This window comes from Sceloporus occidentalis, unplaced genomic scaffold, assembly GCF_023333645.1.
Source record: "Sceloporus occidentalis isolate IW3139 unplaced genomic scaffold, rSceOcc1.0.p SCAF_333, whole genome shotgun sequence".
In the NCBI taxonomy this organism is placed as follows: domain Eukaryota; kingdom Metazoa; phylum Chordata; class Lepidosauria; order Squamata; family Phrynosomatidae; genus Sceloporus; species Sceloporus occidentalis.
In genome coordinates this window covers 241,203-260,840 of record NW_028317313.1, presented here as the reverse complement: position 1 = coordinate 260,840, position 19,638 = coordinate 241,203, and the positions used below count along the sequence as shown (strand labels likewise).

The 19,638-nt window shown below is 40.0% G+C and overlaps 1 protein-coding gene across 1 annotated transcript; it reads left to right on the top strand.

Moving 5' to 3' along the window:
- Positions 1–2,486: 2,486 nt before the first annotated feature.
- On the top strand, positions 2,487–18,256 carry LOC149274404 (synaptotagmin-1-like). Its single transcript, XM_089505547.1, has 8 exons — positions 2,487–2,556; positions 5,363–5,544; positions 9,874–9,990; positions 11,889–12,056; positions 12,598–12,765; positions 15,045–15,162; positions 16,957–17,090; positions 18,047–18,256. The coding sequence occupies exons 1-8, from the start codon at positions 2,487–2,489 to the stop codon at positions 18,254–18,256; spliced, it is 1,167 nt and encodes a 388-aa protein (XP_089361673.1).
- Positions 18,257–19,638: the final 1,382 nt, after the last annotated feature.

Genomic DNA, 19,638 nt, shown 5'->3' with positions numbered 1-19,638 from the left:
TTGTAGCATCAAGCAGCTTTGCTTTGTACATTTTACTTTAACGAGAGGGTAGTGGGAGCGGCCCATTCCCCACCCATGCCCCCTCTAAAAATGGCGTGTGTCCTGGGATCTCATTGGGACTGGCCACCGACATCAACGGGACCTTCTACCCCCATCCTGAGGAGCTCCAGGTAGCTCCCAGTTATGCATACGCCTAACCCATGCATGTTTATGTTCCCTTACTAGAATAGCCTCTACCACTTCTGCTGGGTGACTGTTCATTTATCTACCACCCTCTCAGTAAAGTAAAAAGCCAGCCTGGACATCTAATCTCATGCCAGTTCTGGTGTCCATAATCTGAGTTTACAGGATTGGTAAATTATTTCTCCTCTAGGTCCATGTGGGGCTAATTCCTGCCCCTGGGTAATGTATAGAACATATCTATTATCCTTCATTATATTATTATTTATATATTATTTATTATTAGTGTTATACTTGGAATGATGCTGGATTTTGCTTCTTTCCCTGGTGTTTCTTTGTGAGGCTACCTTTCCGTCTATTCATATTTTTCACTCGCTCATAACAAGACTAATTTGAGGAGGTGGACAGCAGCTAATGTAGATGGAAATACTCTAAAATGAAATTGTCAGTTTCCAAACCGAGGGTATAAATCAGGAAAAGTGATGAAAGAATAAGATTGATGCTAGAGAGGGGTTGTTGACTTTCGTATGAATGGGTAAATTGCCAGGAAACCAGAGCTTTGCATTGAATGTTAAATATATTGCGAGCCGATTAACATATCCTCTCCGGACTCGTAATTTCCAGAAGGGACTATATTTTACATTCTGCATTCAAATGTCTATCGGGATTGAATATATACCCATCAAAATCACACGCAGCTATTTATTTATGCAATTTTAACATATATTGACAGATTCAGGTCAAATACCTTGGATTAAAATCTTTATGCAGCATAACATCTTACATTAGTGACATGTAATGGCGGTGCTTTTTCATTCAGTTCCTAAAGATACAGGGTAGGGGCTGGGAGGTAGCGGTTGGGGTTCAAGGACACAACTACTATTCTTTATTTTACCACAAAGAGAAGCACTTACTTTATAAGTAATACTTAGAGGGCGTCAGCCTAGGGATTAAAATTGGGCCTGGTACTTTAAGGCCAGTGGCCGATAAAATGATAAAGGTGCATGCCACGCTCTTCCACTTTTGCAGCATGCGGTGGTGTTTCCGGCTGGTTGCCTCACATTTAAGGACAAGATCTTCTGTCCAAAAGGTTGGGAGGTGCCAACAGATTACCAGATTAACCCGATGGCCATTCCAGGCTTTCTAAAATACAACATTCAGAAGGTTCTCCATCTAACACGATCAATGAGTTTAAATAAACACAATCTATGAATTTGAAAAGCATTGACTTTTGTTTTTCATAAATACATTATAGTAATATAAAATTATGAGTAGCCTGTAGCACAGTGACGTAGGTGTCACCACTCCATCTTCAGATAAGTGATCTCACCTGACCTCTACCAGTTTTACAGTTTTTTCTGACCAGGTGGTCAGAAGTATCTTGAATAGGGGATCCCCAAATGTTTATCATAAGTTACCTGGCGCATATACACTGATCACCCATAACATTATGACCACCTGCTGAATATTGTGTAGGTCCCCCTTTTGACCCGTCAAGGCATAGACTCCACTAGACCTCTGAATGTGCGCTGTGGGATCCGGCACCAAGACGTTAGCAGGAGATCCCCACGTGCATCAAGGAGCCTTGGCTGTCCATGACCCTGTTGCCGGTTTACCGCTTTTCCTTCCTTGGATCACTTTTGATAGATACTGACCACTGCAGACCAGGAACACCCTACAAGAGCTGCAGTTTTGGAGATGCTCTGACCCAGTTGTCTCACCAACACAATTTGGCCCTTGTCAAAAGTCACTTTTGAGAATGAAATATTGACTATTGCTCCCTAATATATCCCACCCAGTGACAGGTGCCATAATAAAAAGACACTTCACCTGTCAGTGGTCATAATGTTATGGTTATGATGTATCAATAATAAATAACAATAAGCTGGTTTCCAGCGGGTTACAATCTGTTGTGTACGTACACAAGTGGACCAGCAGAATTGTGTGCACCTTCCTCTTGATAAGGGCTACAGTCCGAAACACTAATGGTCTCTAGGCCTACGATTTGTTCTTTCCTCTTCTTCTTTCTTGCAAGTCCACGTATTAAGCGACCTACAGTGCCTTTAAGATATGGACAGGGTCCGTTTATTCATATGATGGACTTTTGGCCAAGGTCCATTGGAGATGCTGAAACATAAATTGTTTTACTTTCCATTTTCTTCAAGCCCCAAAAATACCGGCTTTGTTATACATCTTAATTATTTAACTGTATTCACAGCTCCAGAATGAACCCGGAGCGTAGGTCTGCCCTGAAGCCCACTGAGCTCCCGCCGGTGTCCCCCGAGCTCCACCAAAATGTCACGGAGATGCCAACCAAGCATAATGTCTTCTCGGACATGAAGGACAAATTTATGAATGAACTGAGCAAATTGCCAAGTGAGTAAAATAACCTTTGTTTTAGAAGTTATATTACAGCGGATGACAGCTAAAATTGTTCAAAGTGTGGCAAACACGGGGCCCTGACTTCTGTGTGCTGTAGGAATCAATAAATCTCAATTTGTCTACTTTGGAAAGATTGCCACATTGAATTGTTATGGCTCCATAGTTTCAAGGGAACTCATAGATTTAAAAAGGTACATTTATCACGAGGCACACAGTCGGTCGGCTGTACTAGAACGTTATTAATGACCCTCTAAGAACTCAATTTACAAGTGCTTTAAAAAATTACTAAAAATAATACCCTTTTTAGGTAAACATGCTCTATTGTAGATGGAAAGAGACAAACTATATGTTTTTCATTATTTAACTATATATATATATATATATATATATATATATATATATACAGTATATTTTTTAATTCAAATAAATAATTTATAAACCTAGAATTTAAGGGTTGCATAATCTAAGGTAATAGGGCACTCTTTAACCCCTTCAGAGCAATAGTGCCAAGCAGTTTTGTGCCTCGCCACTAAAAATACCATTGAAAAACTAGGAAACCAGTAAGATACTTGGTAACCCCTTTAAGCAAAAAAAATAATCATTATTTATATATGATTTATCGCACTGCTTCAGAATAAATTGAATCATTCCAGAAAATAAACCAGAGAGAACACAATTACCAACAGCATTAAGAATAATTTGGTCAATTATACTAACGTGCAGAAAAAAAATGTGCATTATCGTTTCAGCTACTTCTCTGTTTTCTGTGTAGTTGGATTTCATTTCATTCTCTCATTCATTTTGCTATTCTTCCTTGTTTTTTTGTTTGCTCTCATTTTCATTTTCTAAGATCATGCTAGGAAAGGTAAGTGATCATTCCACTAAACCCATGTCTTCATATTCACCGTTTTCGGCCTTTCCATTTCTCAGTTAATTTAATAATAATTAATAATTAAAATAATTACTGTTAAATAAATATTCATTTCTATCTATCTATCTATCTATCTATCTATCTATATATGTGTGTGTGTATATATATATATATATGTGTATATATATATATATATATATATATGTATATGTATTCTACAACAGTAACATATCCAGATTGAACATGTGAACAAGTCTAAGCCTCTAACAAGCTGAATTTCGAGACTAACCTACAGTATATACAGTATATGTGGGTATATAATAGATGTGTTTGAGTGTAGTACAGCTTTAGAATCCCCCATATGCATTTGTCCCTTTACCAGTCCCCCCGTTAATGCAAGTCAGCTCCAGTGCCGAGTCGACAAACACTGCGGGGAGTGGGTCTGTTCAGTCCTTCCATTTGCCTGGAAAGTATTCTTATTGATTTCAATGGGAGCATTTTCCTGCCACTGATTGACTGCTTCAAGGAGCCAATCGGTGGCTAGAATTGTCAGACCGCTGAGAAGGTGTGGCTTCTTTTTTTTTTTTTTTTAAGAATCTTTATTAAGGTACTCGCAGAGTTCTTTAACATTCATTTTTCTTTAGTGGGGCTGTCAGCTGTTCCTTTTAGACGTTGTCACCCTAGCCTTAGATTGCGTTCTGGCAATGATCAGGTTAATACCCCATGTATATTCCTTTCATGTTTTTTTGCTGCTAAAGGGTTTAAGCCAGATAGTTTGCAGAGAACAGAACATCATTTCCAGATCCACGTGCCAGCTGGATACTCATCATTCTCATGTGTGAAGAAAACAGGATATTTTGATAGCACCTGAGTAATTTGTAACATTAAACATAAAATGATGCCTCGAAAGTCCCTTGCTCAGAAACATCTGTCTGCGCTATGGAACATGAAATGTCAGCCGCCCACCAGGCTCTGACACCACTATTTTGCAAAAATGAAAAAAAAAAGTTCTGGATTTATCTAAAATACGTGATTTTGTTTACATTGGTCCCATGATTCGTGGCGATCATCATCGAGTAAATCTGTTAGCAACATCAACCTCAATTAGGGCAGAGTTTATGACCGGAACACGCATTCTCACTCCGTAAACGTTCACAGATGCTTACACAAGCGTGCAAAATATCGGATGCCCGAGAATGCCACTCACAGGGAATTTTAATTAGACGATAAAAAGGATATAACCACTGAACGGTGCAAATTAAGTGATGGAACTGCAAGCTTCTTAACAGTGACCAACATTTTGGGCCCGGAGGTCCTCTCTGTCCAGAGTAGAATAGTCCAAACCCCTGACCAAAATCCAGGAGTATCATGAATCCTGCCTGGAGAACCCTGAAGACCTCATCATTTATTTATTCCCATATCTTCAAGAGGAAACATTAACTAGAAGACCACCAAGCATTTTACCAAATCCAAAGACCCATAGCCCAAGAGACATTCAGATTATTTAGGGATGCCTCCCACAGATCATGGACGTTAGTCACTAATGGCAGCATTTTATTTGCCTAGGAGTTGTGTGTGTGTAGGCAGGGAGATGGATGGAGCTCGGGGAAACGTTGGTGGGATGAACATGTCCACCACGCTCTTCTCTAAATAAATCATTTGATGAAAAATTCCGATTTGCTCATGGTTTAAATCATAGATCACATTCAAGTCATCTGTTCTATCGGAATGGGTTCCTTATCTCGTACAAGGATTAATGGTTCCTAGGTATGCAGGAGGACATTTTATTTATAGAAATAATATTGCTTTATTCCGCTATAGTCAATATACCGTAAATCCTATGGCTAATATGAATCATGTTTTCTAAAGGATTTATATGTGAGAAGAATTTATCTAAATTGTTGTTTTTCTTTTGTGTTTTCCAATCAGTTCCTCCGTGGGCTTTGGCCACCATCCTTATAGTAGCCGGCTTGCTCCTAGTATGTTGTTGTTTTTGTATCTGCAAGAAATGCTGTGGGAAGAAGAAGAAGGGGAAGAAGGGCAAAGATAAAGTGAAAGCCCAAATTAACATGAAGGAGGTGAAGGACCTGGGAAAGAGTTACATCGACAAGGTAACTTGTTATCCACGTTGGCCTGCGCTAGCCTGGCACCCCTTATTGCGAAATAGTGGCATATGAGATAACATTCCATCAGCATTACACTATAAATGCAGGTCAATTAAAATAACGATGGGGAGATGAACTGGAAAAAAAAACCAAGACGTGTCACTGGTTCAAAGTCATTAGTGTGATGAAGTCATTAGAAAAAGTACAAAAACGTAAGACAGAAATAAGATGTTCGTGTGTCTTTCTGTTCCTTGTCGTGAACCTTATCTGATGCCTTTGCTGCGTTTACATTCTGAATTTGTGTTTAATTCTCCGAAGAGGTTTGGAGATATTATTATTTCTGCATATCAAGGTATTGGGTTCTCCTTGACAGTGACGTATTCTGGAGCATTTCCAACATATCTGAGAGCGAGAGGTGTCCTCTGATCGAGCATAGGAATATTTATTTTCAGACGCGGTCTTCTATTGGATGGACTGTGTACCATAACACTCAGAGGCGCACGAGACTTGTACCCACCTTTTCATCTGTCATTGTGATGCCTCATTACTGTCACCGTTTGTCAGACGGCAGTAAATTGCCAATATGTTGTGAGAGCTGAAGGAGCACTTACTCTGAAATTCGAAGATAAATTGGCAAGGCGGCAGTGATAATACGAGCCGGTGGATTTAAGCCATCCTTCCACTGGTTATCTGTTTAGTTACTTCTCATCCATAACTTCACACTTTCTACAATGTTTCGGTCAAGCAAAGGGTGTATCGTCCAACCCCACAGAGCTTCATTTCTGATATGAAACCATTTCTTCTCTTTCATTAGTCGGGGCAAATTGCTCCCCATAAACTGGAGCTTCTTTTCATTGTTCGGTGCACCCCTCAATCCATATTCAAGTACAGATAGAGCTTGAATCATCCCACAATATAATGGTACAAATATGGAAACATAATCCCCCCCCCCATTATTGCTCTCTATATACAAAACTAAATAATACAAATATCCGAAATAAAACATTTTTTAACGAAAAGCCCCTACCCCACCTTAGTAAATGTATGATATGTATGTAGTTTTCCATACATGTCGATTGCAGGCATACCCCATGTACAAGAAATATGGCTGGGCCCACGCACATAAAATAGGGTTTAATGCCATAAATATACTAAAGAAACACCACTTAGGACAAAAAAGAATACACATTCTTACAACGATACACTTGTGTACTGGCCCAGGCTGGCTAGCAAATGCCCACTGCGTAGATGGCCAACATTGCTCTATGCTCAGCCATTTTATTATTTTCTCTGATGGTTTAATTGCATAGGAACTTTCCTCAATTTCCATGGCAACCACCTTTTCACTTAGATTACTGCAACCACTGCATGCATTAATGTTTTGTATGTGGGGTCCGGTGCGAGGGCATGCGACTGCTGGTCAAGCTCTATTTTTTTTGGAGTACGCCGAGTCCTTTAGGTGTTATTTTATTATGTATTTTAGGGCCCCTAAAAAACTAGAACTGCCCTTGTTTGGCACATTGAGACTGATTACACGATTTAAAATGATGAATATTTTTCAATTATCTGTCCTCAGTTTGTAAAAAAAAAATAATAATCGGAATTGAGAATTTATTTTCACAAATATTTTTTATGAATTGGCCGTTAGATAAGTTAAAACGCTTGGCATCAGCAGCCGCTTTGGCCTGCAGAATGTACGTTTTTGTCACCAAATATCTAGCTCTTTGTCTACTGAAATGAAATGCCTTTATTTGGCTGCAAAATATAAACATGCCCCCCCTCCATACGGTTCTTTGACATCTCATTTCACATGGGAATTCCGCAATGGCTTGAAAATGAAATTATCTTTTTCGTCCTCCTCGATCTTGTTTCCCTTCATTTTAGAAATTAAATGTAACTTCGCTGCTCGTACAGTACATGCTCATTAGTCACTTCTGTCATGCCTCACGCCTGTTCTTTTCTCTCCGTGTTCACCCGGCCTGCCATGACTTTGATGACCTCATTTTCACATCAGGTCTCGTTTCCTCCCTTGTAAAGCTTTTCGTTTTAGAACTCGTTATGGACATAGGGTTAGTCTAGGGTTGGCCATTGTATGAATGTATGTTATAGCCACCGGGTAGATTGTTGTGTTATCCGGTGGTTGCTTTCATAAAAGGGACCTCTGTGTGTGACGGCATATTGCAGCAGGGGCACACCGGGGTCTTGATTGCCCGAGAGGGACAGTCTGTCGGTTTCGCAGGAGAAGGAGTACTAACTCACTGGCACTTCCACTCTAGTCTGGCTTGGCCCAAATATGCCCCCATTGACATCAATGATGTCCTTGGCACAACTAACTTAGACGCGATGTTCTTCATTTAGACATGGACATCCATCAACCGCTAGCCCGGTAAATATGTTTCTGAAAGGATCCAGGTCATCAATGATATGACCCTGTGGAAAGTCACCATTGGAGATCGTGACCCAGGTTGCGTACTATTTCTTGAGCTGCTTGTGGCGATGGTAACTTCATTTTATTAGGTTTGGTGGAATTCCAGGTGCTGATGGACGGCGTCAGGTTTAATTGGATGTTCCTTCTGTGTAGGACCAGGGTAGGAGATAGTTATATGAGCCTGTAAACTTTAAATCTTATTACTTCTGTTGGTGTGTTACCTTTAGGCTCCTATTATGTTTAAACGTCTTTATGTACTTTAAATGATGTACGTAAACTACAACAATATTGATTTTCTACTATCAAAGCGTTTGCTTTGTCAACATGGTGACCACAGTACTAGTGACGGCGTGATCACAGAACTCTAGCTGTGCACCAAACGTATCAACAGAACAAGATGTTTATTTTCCGTTCACAAAAATACCGGTAAATTAAAAGCAACTTTAGCTTTAGACTTTTAAAAAGGATATTCCCAGCAACTATATGCAGTTTTAATGATATGTATTGTAAGCGTCCAAGTGCATACATTAAGTTGTAACCGCACGATGGGTTTTTTTCTCCTTTGGCTAGTAACAGCACAAGACGTATCTGGTTGTCTTGTTTAAAATTTGTAAACCAGTACTTGGACCATTTAGCTCAGGCCTGGACTGGCCATCTGACACACCAGGCAAATGCACGATCGGCCAGTGCCCGATGTTGGAGGCCGCTTAACCTTTACAGTCCACTGATGTGGCAGATCCAATCCCTTAGTGTGTGGTTGAATGCCGCAAGATTGCAAAAGCGGAGCGTACGGCTGTAGTGAGCGGCATTTGTCTGTCACAGTTGTGTTCTAAAGATTTTTTTACGCAACATGACCAAACATATGTGGACACCCTTCCTAATTATTGCGTTTAGGTGCTTCAGCCACACACATTGTGTAAAATCAAGCACATAGGCAGCCATCGCCAAACCTTGGCAATAGAATGGGTCATACTGAAGATCTCAGTGACTTTAAACATGGCGCTGTCATAGGATGCCACCTTTACCAGTGTGTGAAATGTCTGCCCCCATCAGCGGTAATTGCTATTATTGTGAAGTGGAAGTGGAATGCATAGTGCCACCTGTAAAGTTTGGTGGAGAAGGGATAATGGTGTTCCAGGGTTTAGGTCCCTCAATTTCAGTAAAGGGTAAACAAAGACATTTGTAAGCGTCTAGCTTTGTGGCACCGGTTTGGTAAAGACATGGTTGGATGCAGGGCCGGCCCGACAATGGAGCCGAGTGGGGCAACCACTTTGCCCCCCCAAGCCCTTTTTTTTTTTTTTTTTTTTTTTTAAAAGAGAGAGAGAGGGCACCGAGTGGTTTTCGCTTACCAAGCTGTCAGTACCCGCTCGGCGCCCCTCTCTCTCCCTGTTCGGTCTCGGTGCCGGCTTGTAATGCTGAGTGCCGGAAGATTTCCCGCGCTCAGCATTACAAGCCGGCACCGAGACCGAACAGGGAAACTCGCCGCAGGACTGCTGAAAGGTAAGTACAAGGGGGGGGGGGAGAGGAAGGGTAGATAATGGGGGGGGGGGCGGCAGGGACGGAGGGAGAGGAAGGGTAGATAAGGGGGGGCGGCAGGGACGGAGGGAGAGGAAGGGTAGATAATGGGGGGGTTGGAGGGAGAGGAAGGATAGATAAGGGGGGGGCGGCATTTTAAAATTCGCCCCAGGTGGCATTTTGCCTTGGGCCGGCCCTGGTTGGATGAGTTTGGGTTGGAAGAACTTGACTGGCCGCACAGAGCCCTGACCTCAACCCCATCAAACACCTTTAGGATGAACTGGAACGTAGATTGAGAGCTGGACCTTCTCGTCCAACATCGTTTACCTACTTAACATTGCTGAAACTGACCTAGATACCTATTGATAATAAAATTTTTATTTTATGCACAGGTTCAACCAGATGTTGAAGATCTGGATCCTTCCTTGCATGACGGGAAAGAGGACAAGCCCCAGGAAAAGCTGGGGAAATTGCAGTACTCCCTGGATTTTGATTTCCAGACCGGACAGGTATAACACATTTTCTACAGGTGGAAGGGTTCAGAGACCAGGTTACTTTATACTATACATATTTTTGTATGAAAGAGCAGTTAACTTCCTTGAGCTTTTTTCAGGCATACACCCGAAACATGCTATTTTTCCTGCCCTTTATAAATTACCGTATTTGCTCGATTATAAGACGAGGTTTTTTTCAGAGCAAATGCTCTGAAAAATACCCCTCGTCTTATAATCGGGGTCGTCTTATAATCAGACCTCAAATAAAGACTATGAGACGACTAAGATCCATATTCCCCGCGGCTGCAGGGGACCTGGATCCTCCTGTCCCCCCCACCCCGCCCCACTTACCGGTACTTCTGAGTCCCCGGTGTGTAGCTGGGGCAGCGTGTAGATGCGTCCATCGCGCAGACCTTCCCCGGCTGTCAGAGATCAGAGTTCCCCGCACTGGTGCGGCACCGCCACCGGTGCGGAGAACTCTGATCTCTGACAGTCGGGGAAGGTCTGCGCGATGGACGCAGACAACCCCCGCTGCTAGCCACGCCTCCTTCCGGCTGCAGCGTAAGTGCGTGGGATCTACACGCTGCCCCGGCTACATGACAGGGAAGTCAGAAGCACCGGTAAGTTTGGGGGGGGGCGGGGGAGTGTTAAATGGGGGGCATAAGGCATTTCTGGAGGCAGAGTGCTCTGTGAAATGCCCTTTGACCCCCTATGTGCCACTCTGCCTCCTGAATGCCTTAAACCTCCCTATATGCCACTCTTCCCCATAATATGCCTTTTAACCCTCTAAATGCCAGAGTGGCATATAGGGGTATAAGGCATTTCTGGAGGCAGAGTGGCACATAGGGGGTCAAAAGGCATATCATGGGGCACAGTGGCATATAGGGTTAAAAGGCATATCATGGGGCACAGTGGCATTTAGAGGGTTAAAAGGCATATCATGGGACACAGTGGCATATAGGGGGTATAAGGCATTTCTGGGGCAGATGTGCATAACTGGGGGCAGGTTGAAAAATAGAAGGAAATAAAACCAAAATATTTTTCTCAATTCTAGCTTTTATAAAAAAAAATAGTTTACATGAATTAACATTTACTGGTAAAACTTTTTTCCTATCGGGTCGTCTTATATTCAGGCTTTTTCTTTTTTTCCTAAATTAATATTCAGATTTGGGGGGTCGTCTTATAATCAGGGTCATCTTATAAACGAGCAAATACGGTATTAAAAAATAATGTTTTATGGTTTGGCACTATTTTGATTGAATTACACTAAACCCAACAGTATCATTGTTTCATGTGGCTAGTATTTGGTTTAAAAAAAACAGATCCTCCCATGATGTCATTTTGATGTCCAAGAAAATTGTCATCATGGATCCATTGCAGAATTTAAATAAAAACTTGAAGACTTTATTGGAAAATGTTAAAATCAATTAAACAAATAACATTTCCCAAAGGGTATCACCAAGGTACTGTATCAAATGCATATTTGGAGGGCGCTATTTGTTTAATTGATTGTAAAATGTTGCAATAAAGTAATTCTTTTAATTTGATTGCGTGATGGCTACTTCGAGATGCACTATTTTGGACTGGTTTCTGATGCTTGAATCAAGTATTTAGCAATTACAACCAGTTGCAGTATTAGTCTTCGGCGTTGCCCTAGGCCTTTCCAAGGGCAATGCCCTCTGTGACACCATTCTTCTTCTGAGCGCTGAGATATGACATCATATGTCAGTGCTCCACGTTTAAAGGACGTGCAGCTTCAGGTGGAAGGAAACTATGGAGACTTGGATGACTCAGCACACTCATATTGTTAATGTTTATATATACGGGTTGTATAACCTATAGTCAATAATATGTGTGTTATATACTGTTTTGTTGCAGGATATGCAATGATATCTGCTTTGCTTTTTATGCAGCTCATAGTAGGAATCATACAGGCGGCTGATCTACCAGCGTTGGACATCGGTGGAACTTCTGACCCTTACGTCAAAGTGTACCTTCTTCCAGACAAAAAGAAGAAGTATGAAACCAAAGTTCACCGCAAAACTCTAAACCCAACATTCAACGAGTCTTTCACTTTTAAGGTGAATTGTGCCAGCTGTCCCCAATTGGACGCAATATTCCTTCACAGTTCATGGCATGGAATAAACCCTCCAATTTATATGAGGTTTCTTCTCAGTAACCCACCAAATGATGAAATGCTTAACGATCGGCTTAATTTATTCAGAGAGCTGTGAATTATTTATGGTAATTATATTGCATCTAGAGGAGCAGATGCGATAATAATCTAATGCAAAATTAATCCTACCTGTTCAAGCCCCAGTAATCAGTAATATGTGTAATAATAATAATAATAAACGTTTCAGGCCAATTAGTATATAACAAAAATGTAAAATTATTTTGTAAGTGAGAACATATATATATATATATCTATTTAAGCCATTTGTACTGCGTACTCGTTCCAATATATATATATATCTATATATATATATATCTATATCTATATATATATATATATATATATATATATATAGATACATATATAGTGTGTATATATATATATATATATTGTGTGTGTATATATATATATATATATATATATTGTGTCTCGTTTTTATTTTATAGATTCCTTATGCAGAGCTTGGAGGGAAGACATTAGTAATGTCTGTGTATGACTTTGATCGTTTCTCCAAACACGACGCTATTGGGGAAGTCAGAATCCACATGAACACCGTGGATTTGGCCCATGTCATCGAGGAATGGCAAGATCTGCAGTCGGCAGAGAAGGAAGAGGTAAGGATCATCTCACTCTTACCAAACGAGGTCCCTTGTGTTTGCAGGTACACAACCCGGGCTAGAGTAGACCCAGTAATTGTTTTGCCATTCAATTTGCAGCACTTAAGAAATGTGATGTCATCAAAAGGTGCAGTAGGCGGCATTTCATTTTTATTTTTCATTTTAAAAGCACTGATGGGATACTGTAATGGATTCTCAAAACACTGTGTGCCATTTTTTAGTTGACCTTTTAAAGTAAATCTCACAATATCTCAAACTGTTCTTGATGAAGAAAAATGTAGGAAGTGAAAACTGATAGAATTGAAGATAATGAATACAGTTACGCAGTTTAGAAATGTGATATGCTGGCGGTGATCACATTGAACTGTTCATATCCATGTTTGGTGTTATTTTACAGTCTTGGAGGTCTTGATCCATTTAAATTTAGTTAAAACTTTCCCATAACTTTGGCTCTTGAGATAGAAGACAAAGTTTTTCTTCCATACCTATAATGATAACGAGCTGGGATGCAGGTGCACCCATGACATCATTCAGTAGTCTGCCCACAATGCATGGGCAGCAGCATGATATCATGTTGCCCTCCAACTACGTTTTATGGTTGGCACCATGACATCATGGAACGTTCCATCCACACCCACATGTCAAGCGCTTTTCCGGATGAATAGTGCCTAATTCAAACACAGTGCAAGCAAATGCTGCCGGCAGTCCTAAAGCGAGATATTGGCCACAATGGCCTGGGACATAACTCCAGCTGTCAGCCATCCTGCCAAATTCTACACTGATATCTAGTATGGTTTTCATTAGCTATTTGAAGACTCGCCCCATATTATGATTATTCTGACATATTGCTCCCCAATAATCTGCTTTAGATGCATATTGATGAAGTCAGCTTGAGTTTCAGCCATTCAGACAGAACGCCGAGAGACGATCCTCTCTTATAGAAATAGGGAAGACATGTAAGGGTTAATGTGTATGCATGGCGAGCTGGCATTTCCCACTCCAGCAACTAATTGAAGTCATTTTGGGCTGCTAAAATTAAAATAGCATAAGCATTGTGTTGTTGGTCTCACAAAATGTCACTGTGCAAACATTTTAAGCACGGGTCAGGTTAATGAATTATTTTCACTTTTTTTTTTTTTTTTTTTGCTAATCTGTATTGAAAAATATTAAAATGGCCATCATTCTTTTTTCCATTTATTAAATAAATATGTCCCGGAGCATGCCGGTACGTGCATTTCCTTCATTTACAGAATCCCCAGTGAGTAGTGATGGCTTATTTACCTTTAAATTAATAGGCTCCCTGCAGATTGTAATGTGTGTAGTTTTTTTTTTTTTTTTGCTGTGACATTCGTTTTTTTTTTTCTCTGCTAATCAATTACCGTATTATGAGCATCTCCTTTTTTTAATCACCAATTACTTGGTGAGAGGAGATTTTGATGAGTTTCTCACCTGCGTTCCAGGAAAGCGCATAGAAAACAGTTCTTGGGAGGCCATCATCAAACCAGCAAACTGTACCATTCGGTTATTGTCGATTCAGGAACATAAAAAAAGACGTAACGCTGGTTGAAAGCTTATCTAGTGCAGCCCGATAAAGTTCAAATAGAATTATCTATAATGTACAATATACAGAATAGAGGAAAAAGAAAAAATTAGGACAAAGCGCTTAATTTGTGAATAAAACAACACCCATTAGTTATTCAATAATCAATTATCTGTGAAAAAATACATTTTTGAATTTTAATTGCTAACCATATAAAGGGAAGAAAACTGGACGGATAACGACCAGTGTATAGCAAAGCAGCTAATCCTTAAAATAATAAACTCCCTAAAAGATGGGGAGAACCTATAAAACAAAACAAAAAAAAAGAGATTTTTCTGTTTTGTTTTTTTTTTTTTTACAGAATAGAGGGCTGTGTATAAATGGTCATTATGGTGGACAATTTGAAAAGTCTACTTATTACCATAGCAACCAATGGAATTCTTCCAAAAAGCATATTTGTTTAGAGCTTGGCCAAGCGTTTGCCCTCTTGGGGTCTTTCTTAACTCTTTGGCCATCTACATTCCGAGCGTCTTTTGCAAAAAAAAACAAAAAACAAAACCCAACTTGCCCTTCATACTATGAATTATGCAGGGATTGCCCCGTCCTTCTTCTTACATGAGAAGTTCACTTTTAGGAATTAGTGAAAATGTGAAGTCCTTATTTAATGACTAAACCCCTCAACGTCATGTAACAGAAGCGGCCATAAGGTTTCATCATCGAATTCTGTTTCCCGTAGCAAGAAAAGTTGGGAGACATCTGTTTCTCTCTGAGATATGTGCCCACAGCCGGGAAGCTCACCGTCATTGTCCTGGAAGCCAAGAATCTGAAAAAGATGGATGTAGGAGGACTTTCTGGTGAGTAACCCAAATGTTCTAAAATGTAATCAACTATTAATGCTTTGAAGTGATAAATGTTCTCAACACGCTGACCTACTTGGCTCCTCCAGTGATGATACCTTGAGAGCCGGGGGGGGGGGGGCATCGATGCAGTCGCTGTATCACAGTAAAGGAAAATGTAGAATAAATGACATGAATACTTTCAGGCTTTGCTTACTAGATTTTGTTGATTCAGACCTTGGAATTAAACTTTGGGGTTAAAAAAAAAAACCATTGCATCAGAATAAAGCTTATAGAACTAAAATTTCAATTTTAACAAACTATATGTAGAGTAAAACTCTCCCAAGGCAATCTCAAAGCAAACATGTTTTGTTTTGGAGAATATGGTTTTTGAGAATAATGTAAAAGAGACTCGGCTTTCGTTACACGAGACTCATATTGTGGCTTTATTACATCAACGGAAGTGTGTAGAGCTTACGTACCATGTATGGACACATTGTAATGGAAGAATACACTTTAACCCTAAAATGATTTAGTTGTATATGTGTTTATGTACGGAATGCCCAATCGCTATACCCGGGAACTCTCCAGGTTCTCCGGGTCAAGACCCAAATTCTTCGGGTTTCCCGCTGCCGCCAGCGGGTACGCCCCCAACGTCAGCAGGAACGCCCCCCGACACCAGCAGGAACTCCCACCGACGTCAGTAGGCAGTCCTGGCCACATTCCGCAAGGGAAGGCTCTGGGTAGCCGGAGCCCAGAAGTTCCCGGGTATGCCAATCGCCAAGGAGTATTGACCAAAGCTGGGAACGCTTAAGGGCGGTCCCTTTGAAACTCTCCCTCTTCTGATGAAGTGGCATCATGAGGCGGTGGGGCTAGTGACTGCATTATTTGGGCACGTAGTAGAAGGGGACATGGGCAATGGCCATAGCCAAATGCGACCTGAAGTCTCTAAGGCTGGGGAATAAAATAGGGAATATTAGCTTTAAATGGTTAATTTAGAACATAGTAATTAAAGTGACAGGGGAGGCTTACAGGTATTAGTTTGCTTTAATAACAGCTCAGTTTTTAACTGATTTTGTCTGATTTTCGCATCCTCTTATTGGTTATAATACTTAACAAATCACAATACTTTCTGTGTATCGGTAGTCGCTCCATCCCTAGACAATAGGACCATGTGTGGCCTTGTATTAACTGAGTCATATCAATTCACATGCCATTCTAAATACTACTACATTTAAAACATTATACACAAAACCGTTTTATCAAGTCATTTGATTATTGGCTTTGTATGGAAACTGTCCCTTTTGTAATATTTCAGTTAGTAATATTAGTGATAAAGTTGGAAAGTATAATTTGTTGCTGGGTCCTTGTTGGCAAACAAAATTATTTTACAGCCAGCAGATTGTGGCACCAAGAAGAGTACATTTTGAATTGAATAAAAGTTAAAGAGGTTGCCTTGTAACATCTAAGATATTATTATATTTTGATAAAAGCTGTTTATCAGAAAAAAAAAAATTATAAGGAATGTCAGTTACGGACGATTCCTAGGCTATGTTGCGAGTTAATCTTGACTTGAATGGCGAGTATCAGGTACCATCTTGGTATTGTCCCAAGTATGTTCTTGATGCCTTAATGGCCTAATGTCTAAAGTCATTAATGGTGTGTAGTTGTGACAGTTAGCCTATTCTTGTTTTAAGTAATGATCTTCAAACATGATATTTTAAGGATGGGATCTAAGAGATGTAAGAGTGTACCATTGTAGAACAAATTCTTTTGTGTTTAACTGTGCTTGCGTATGTTATTTTCTACAAGATCCATACGTGAAGATTCATCTGATGCAGAACGGAAAGCGACTGAAGAAGAAGAAGACAACCATCAAGAAGAACACTCTAAATCCATATTACAATGAATCTTTTAGTTTTGAGGTTCCCTTTGAACAGATTCAGGTGAGCTGCACTGTTATTAATAAATTATGATCTTGTAACATATAAGGATGTATAGCGGCGAATTAGCAAAGACTGGTGGATATTCATTAATGGGACTTGCAGTCCAGCCATGCCTTTCCCAGAGTTGGTCCAAATTCGTCTCAGAAACTGAGCTCCAGATAAATCTGCTTAACTTAATTACCTCCTGAGTTGGTTCCAGTTTAGGTTCCTAATTACACCGCATTTTGAGTATTCAGGGATGCTAGGTACCTTGGCAAGGTTAGCATTTAAGCTCGTCCTGGCTTGTTGCCAATGATTGTCCTCGGTCAAATGTTAAAAAAAGGAGCGTATTCAGGCCAGCATTGGTATTTGTGAATAAGCCTTCAGGGGTTTCAGAAGTTTAAATAAATATAAATAAAAAATTGTGGATTCCTACACAGTATAAAAAGGTGTTTTATAGAAAAATACTTTGGGTTAGGAACCACAGCATTACTATCTTGGCTAGTGTGAGGGGTCAATACATGTGAATAAATAATAAGCGCCCATAGCACTTTATAACCCCTACGTAGCAGGGCAATTGTCCTTAAACTAGATTGTTATTAAGGCACAAAAGTCCAATAACGTGACCAAGGCCATAGAACCATAGGCTTACAGGTCCATCTAGTCTACTCATTCAGTCACCCATTATAGCGGTCATCCTGCTAGCGGAGAATCCCGGGCATTTTATATTTATACGCATTTTGCTTAAAATATCACCATTTGGACGGCGAAAACAAGGTAGTGCTGGATCAAAACTCTACATGAAAAAAGCATAGAGATGTGAAATGATTGATATATTATGAAATATGTATAACACAATGAATTGGTTTAATATGTGTATATGTGTAGTAATAATACATTTCATCCGTTATTTATTAGAAATGGGAAATAAGAACCCCCTTCTTTAACATTTGGCGTCTGTATTTTCTCATTTACAGAAAGTCCAAGTGGTTCTCACAGTTCTCGATTATGACAAGCTGGGCAAGAACGAGGCGATAGGAAAGGTCTTTGTGGGCTGCAACGCTACGGGGACTGAGCTCCGTCATTGGTCTGATATGTTAGCCAATCCCAGGAGGCCTATTGCCCAGTGGCACACCTTACAACCAGAAGAGGAAGTGGATGCTGCCCTTGGACTGAAGACCTCATGATGTCACTTCCTGTGTGTGAGTGGGGCGTGAATGTAGGCACATGGTTGATACTCGCTCAAACAAGTATCAGTACGTCTGCCTCTGTGTGTGTAAATACTTGTTCAAAGCTGTAGCTGTGACATAGCTTTGAGAAAACCTCCTGTTTTGTGGTTATTTGTAAATTTATTAAAATATTTATATAAGGTTTGGCCAAGAGGCAGTATCCTTTTTCGAAGTAAGTCAACTGGTTTAGTATAAAAACTAAAGATACTTGAAACTAAAAACAATCTTTTCCTAATATGTTAGGATTGACTAATTTTTATGCATTTTAGAGAAATCATTTACATTTTTAATCATTTTTTTTTTTAGGTTTCGTTATTGACTCTGATCAGGTTGGCATTAAGGGTACTGACTTTGCTGAAATGTTTTGTAGACGAATCTGAATCATCAGTTGTCCCTAACGATATAAATTATTATAATTATTACAAAAAAGAATATTTTTCCTATTTAAATAAAACACAAAATATTCTTCTTCAGCACCTTTAAGATGTCTCAGAGCTCATTACTTAAAATTGTTGCCCAAAAGGTATTTTCTTTGCACTGTTAAGTATATCTATCCAGCCTAATTCCCTTTCTACTTATATTTACATGACGCATGGACCAACAGTTGACTTGATCTTTACCAGCTTTGCTGACATCATCATTTTGTAGCCATAACATGCACTTTTAATTCATTTTAGGGATTCAGCACCTTCAGTGGTGCAAATTAAATGTTTATATATTGAATATACCCAATTTTGAATGGGCTATATAGGTTGAAGTAGTAGAAAAAGGATTATGCCTCTTTGAAGAGCTACCAGTGGTACCATCGTTGGGGGTGTCACAATAATAAAATACAATATTTTTTAAGGCTTGGGGATGGGGATATTAAAAAAAAAGAATGTCTTTGTTTCCAGAGGTCTGATTGTGACAATCAACATTTTACTATTTTTAATTTTTGCAGGTGATATGTGTTGGGAAAAACAGGGTAATGGTAGCGGGAAACGAGTGCATTCCATGAGTGAGGTTACAAGGAGTGATCTAAAATCAAAAAGCTGCTATCGTAACATCAAATGTATTGTGACGTTATTTAACAAAGGAACATGCTCCATGTATATGTCTCACGCCGCACCATAGACCGAAACAATGACCATGCCATGTCGGGTATTAGGGGCGCATTTACTAAATTATAGACCTACGTCACTTGTACCACTCTTTCTCTGTAGCCGGTGCAGACCATATTGAGTTCACCGACTCACTTCACAGAGCGCAGGAGAACACATTGATCTGATCTTCTTCTATTCTCAAGAACGTGTGGTCCACACAGACTCCAAAAGAGCTGCCATAATTAAGGTGCCGCCACG